The 4921-nt window shown below is 58.5% G+C and overlaps 1 protein-coding gene across 3 annotated transcripts in view; it reads left to right on the top strand.

Annotated features, from left to right (window-relative positions):
- PTPN22 (protein tyrosine phosphatase, non-receptor type 22) overlaps positions 1–4921 on the top strand; it is a 30818-nt gene that overhangs the window by 16454 nt on the left and 9443 nt on the right. For 2 of the 3 annotated variants that reach the window (XM_025191931.1, XM_025191929.1), the window contains exons 9-14: positions 195–337; positions 904–970; positions 1478–1555; positions 2084–2176; positions 3476–3555; positions 4035–4771. In XM_025191931.1, the coding sequence (XP_025047716.1) occupies positions 195–337; positions 904–970; positions 1478–1555; positions 2084–2176; positions 3476–3555; positions 4035–4771 (1198 nt within the window). The remainder of the gene's footprint in view (positions 1–194; positions 338–903; positions 971–1477; positions 1556–2083; positions 2177–3475; positions 3556–4034; positions 4772–4921) is intronic. The other variant, XM_025191930.1, reaches the window with a different exon arrangement.

The raw sequence follows: 4921 nt of genomic DNA, 5'->3' as shown, positions 1-4921 counted from the left end.
GAGGAGGCCTGGAGAACATGTCCTGAGTGGTGCACAGGGCCATGCTCCTGGCAAGCATGGGCTGCCCAGGCTGCCTTCTCATGCCTCTATGATCTACGGCATGTGCCTGCAGCTTGGTGCCTCCACACCCACCTGGGCTCTGGGCTGGCGGCTTCTGATGGGTGCCTCCCCCCCCCCCGGTGTGCCTGCTGCAGGAAACACGCGTCCTTTACCACTTCCACTACAAAAACTGGCCAGACCATGATGTGCCCTCCTCCATCAACCCCATCCTGGAGCTCATTTGGGAGATGCGCTGCTACCAGGCTGACGACAGCATCCCTATCTGTGTCCACTGCAGGTAAGGTAGCCCCTCTGGCTGGGGCATGACCCAAGTCTAGCCCCGCTCCTCTCCCCCATGCTTGCTCCTTGTCAGGCAGGAGAGACTTGGGCTAGTCTCCTGCGCGAGGAGATCTGGTTCACAGGCTAGGACAAGAAGTAGGATGGGTGGCTGCAGAAAGCAGCTAGCTGCCTGCCTGCCCAGGCAGAGCATGCGGTTGTGGTAGCCGGAGTCCTGGGTGTCAGCAGGCTCCACAGGTGGGACTTGAAAGGGCTGTGCTCACCGGTGTGTGAGATCTAGAGCCTGGCTGGTGGTGATAGGGTACAGGGGTAGTGGACTATGACCATGGCCCCAGAGCCAGGCCTGTCCGTGCTGCCTGGGAGCGGCCCCTTTCATGTGGTGACTTAGTCACGTGGCTTCTTGAGCATGGCCAACACAGGCAGGGTGCGGGCAAGGAGTCGGAGATGGTGGTGGAGAGGAGTTGGGGGTCCAGCTGCTGCCGGGAGGTCCAGCCTGGGCACGCAGTGAGAACAGAGAGGAAGAGGAAGGCCAACCTCTGCTCCCTGGTTCTGTGCCTTTTATCCCAGTGCTGGCTGTGGGAGAACGGGAGTTATCTGTGCCATTGACTACACCTGGAAGCTGCTGAAGGATGGGGTGAGTCCCAAGGCTGCTTGGGATCAGTCTTTTCCTGCATGCCCAGTGCTTGCCCTTTTCACCCATCTGGCTCCTCTCTTTTGAACCACATGCCCAGAGGTGCCTCTCTCCCTGCCTGCCAGTGCCTTTCACTCCCCAGCTCTTCCCTGCAAACTCCCTCTGGCCCAACCCTTGGAAGGCAGCATCAGAGAATTGGTCCATGGTCCCTTCCACCAGACTTTTCCTTCCACCTCCCATTTGTTGTTCCCTCCACCTCCCAATGTGCCTGATTCCTGAGGCTGGAGAGAAACCAGGGCAGACGGGTCAGGTCCCTCCTCTTGCTGCCCTGCCCTGGCCTGTAGGTCACGTGCTCTGACTTACACTAGAAAGCCGCTCCGTGAGCCTAGTGCTTTACCTGCCTGGCTTCTGAGGTGTTTCACCAGCCTGGAGCCGGGTCTAAACAGCAGTGCCATCTGGAAGGGGACTGGATTCAGGGCCATCCTTCATTTCTCCTTGTCCCTCTGCTAGATTGTTCCTGTGAACTTCAGTATTTTCAGCCTGATCCAGGAGATGCGCACGCAGAGGCCCTCCATAGTGCAGACCAAGGTATGTTTGCAAAGCTCCTGCTGCCTGCCAAAGGTTTGCTGCCAAACCAGCCCCTTGGCTTCTCCTCTGGAGAACCCACTAATAGCACCCTGGCCCGTCTGTGCTGGGGGGTAGTCCTGTGCTGACTGGTTGTGGTCACTCGTGTTCTCCCAGCACCCTTGGGGCAGGAGCACGGGGAGGACCCTGACTAGGTGACACTGGCTGTGGGCGGGTCGGAGAGCTTTTCCCTTGCAGCCGTGCTGGGGCTTGTTTATAGCGAAGCAAGTTTTACAGCCCAGGAAATGGAGCATGGTCTGGCCCTGAGCTGAGCTGTGTAGAAGGGGAAGCTGAATGTAAAATGGTCCTGCAGCCACAGCCTCCCCTGACAATGTGTGTAGCCTGTGGCCTGGAAATGTTAGCCTTTCAAGAGCATGTGGGCTGCATGCGTCAGAGGAATGGTGGTGCTCGTGTGCAGTGGAGGGGTGGGTGTGAGTGTGGGGGCAAGGGGCGTCTGGCTGCCTCACATTAGTTTCATGTGTCCCGCTGTAGGAGCAGTACGAGCTGGTGTATGATGCTGTGATCGAGCTCTTTAAGAGGCATATCAATACGTTTACTGTCCAGGAGAGCTATGCTGCTGCAGAGGTGAGGTTCATGGGGTTTGGCGTGGCTTTGCACACAGAGGCAGGCAGCTGAGGCGTACACCCCTGTCCCTTCTCTGCACAGCTGGGAGGTGAAGCTGGTCAGCACGAGGCCATTGCTGCCACCCTAGCTCTGATGCTTTCTCCAGCGTGCACCCATGGCCTTCAGGCTTTCCAGGGGCTCAAACACCCAGCACTGGCACCTGGGAGCGTCTCCTGCACACGCTTCATTTGCACCGGCAGCCCCCCTGCAGGGCAGAGGGAGGAGGCCATGGAAGGGACTAGTGGCAGAGGCAGGTTGGGACTCCTGAGCTCTCCCCTGGATTGCTCGGCCCAAGCTGGGTGGGGAGGGGAAACTGTCTCCTCTCTCGGGGCAAGATGTGGGTGTTTTGTGTGCTTATTGTAATAAATAAAGAAGCACCCATGTCCCTGTGACTGCCCCTCCAGCCTGTCCTCTCCACTTCTGAGAGAGGATAGTGTCTGAGCCCGGAGGTGTACGTTTGGCTCATGACATCCGAAACAGCGGGACACTCCTCCTTCGTTCAGGCCTTCCTTTTTTCATTTCAATTTGCCAGAGCCCTCCACCAGCACCAGGTCACAGGTCAAGGCTGTGAAAGGTCCATTTGAGAGGATGTAAAAAGGACTGAGGGTGGGAAGCCTCCAGTAAGCTCGGAGCCAGACCCCCCAGGAGCACCCAGCTTCCAAACTGAAGCCTTTAAGGTGCACCCTAATTTTGCACAGGATGCTTGGTGCTTTCAGGGACCTCTGGGCTGGAGGTGGGGGCACAGGGTGGGGCAGTCTGTGCTTAGGCAGTGTTGAGAGGCCAGGGTGAAGCACTGTGAGAAGCTCTGAGCCCGGATGTGGCTTTGCAGCTCTTGGCCAAGGCTGCTCCTGGCTGCAGCAACCTCCTGTCCTTTGAAAGCGCTTTACAGAAAGAGGGGGATGGGCACAGTGCTTGCCTGTCACAAGCAAAACCAACTTCCCCATAGCCGCGCTGTGTGAGGGGCCTGGAGGCACGGCCAGCTCTACCAAACGTTGGGGCTGAGCTCAGTGCTGGTGAGAGTGTGTGTGGGTGCTTCTTCCAAAAAGACACCCATGGGAGGAGCTGGCACCAAAACGGCCAGGCGTGAAGACTTGGCCACAGCCCTCTGGTCTGGCTGCCCCCACAACTGGGCCATTTACATTGCCAAGCAGCTTGTAATGAAAGGGAGTTGGTGAGGCCCATCTCCTGGGCGAAGCGCAGTGAGGAGCTCTGTGTTCGAGCCTGCCTCCACGAGCTGCAGGCTCTAACCTTCCCTTTCAGCAGATTCGGATGACCCGTCCTGTGGCCAAGCCGCATGTGAACCCGCTGACAGAAATTTACGCTCTGAGGATACCGAACTGGTAAGGCTTGGCCTGATCTACGTGTGTGGACGCTGGTGCCATGCAGGCTGGTGGTTGCTGCTCTCAGCCTGATGCCAAGATACGGTGATATGGGGACACATGTCTTGCATGCTGCAGTGAATAAGGGACATAGCCAGAGACAGGGTCCTGCAACCTTTTTGGAGTCGTTTCTGGCATCTGCTGTTAAATCAGGGACTCGTTTATGGTGCTAGTCTCAAAGACCAGCTGGAGGGTGAAACTTGTGCGTTTGGAGGGCACCACAGGCCCATTTATTGCATCCAGCCTCAACATGTAGCCCAGGCAGGAGGTGCGTAGGGCTTGGTGTGGCTTGCCCCAGGACTGAGCCTTGGTGTGGACGCAAAGCAAGGCTGTGCGGAAGACTGCTGTCAGGTGGAGAGTGCTGGGGCTCTGCTCGTGGGCTAAGGCAGACTTGCAAACAGTAGCTGGCTCTGATTTTATAATATTCCTCTTTATTGCAGCTCAGGGCCAGAGGAGGGGGAAATCCACGTGGCGTCAGGTGAAGCGTCGCTGGCAGTGGCTTCATCCCACAGCACTGTGGCAGGACAGGATGGCCACGAGCCCAGCGCCCCTCCCGTTAGACAAGCTGTTTCTTTTGGGGCTTTGCACTTCAGCAGCGGGGAGGGAAATGCCGCTAAGAAGTGGGATGCCTTGCTGGCAGGGGGACCGCTCCAGAAGCATCGCAGCTTGGACCTACACTGCACTGGGACCAGGGACCTGCCGCAGAGCCCCAAATCTTCGGGGGCACCTCAGAGGAGCCCCAACACTAAAGCCCCTTTGGCACGAACTAAATCAACACCTTTTGAATTAGTGCTGCAGAGAGAGGCCCGGGGCCCAGGCAGAGGGGAGGCAGCGCCCTGCGGCTCTGCTGGCTTCGGCGGGCAGCCATGGGTAGGGCTCTGCCCCATCGTGCTGAGCCAGTCGAGTAAGCTAGTAAGCAGCCCCTGGCGGCAGGGGACCAGCAGCCAGCACCTTCCCTCCTGCTCCTGCTCAACTGAAGACCCTTATTTTTCCTCGCTGTCCTCGAATGAACCAGCATCCCCGGCATCCTCCGACCGCCCTGCAGAGCTATACGAGACAATTTTCCCTCCCCTCCCCACAGTGCTGCCCTCGGACCCCGTCACAGGCAGCACTCCAGCTCACAGGCCTCTGCCCCAGCAGATTCGCCCGCAGGATGGCATGGAAACGTCCTCGCTCAGTAAGCTGTGGAAGCTGCGCCGGTTTGTTCTGGGGTGTGCCCCTAGGGGCACAGGGCCTTTGAGTCCCCCCCGGACTATGCTGCAGCCTGCTGCACGGCAGAGCCCAGCCCATAGGATAGGGGGTCGGGTGTCCCCTCTCAACTTCAGCA

The sequence above is a fragment of the Alligator sinensis genome, unplaced genomic scaffold, assembly GCF_000455745.1.
Source record: "Alligator sinensis unplaced genomic scaffold, ASM45574v1 scaffold1450_1, whole genome shotgun sequence".
Classification (NCBI taxonomy): domain Eukaryota; kingdom Metazoa; phylum Chordata; order Crocodylia; family Alligatoridae; genus Alligator; species Alligator sinensis.
The sequence above is the reverse complement of the archived record's forward strand: the minus strand, read 5'-3'. Positions and strand labels throughout refer to the sequence as shown.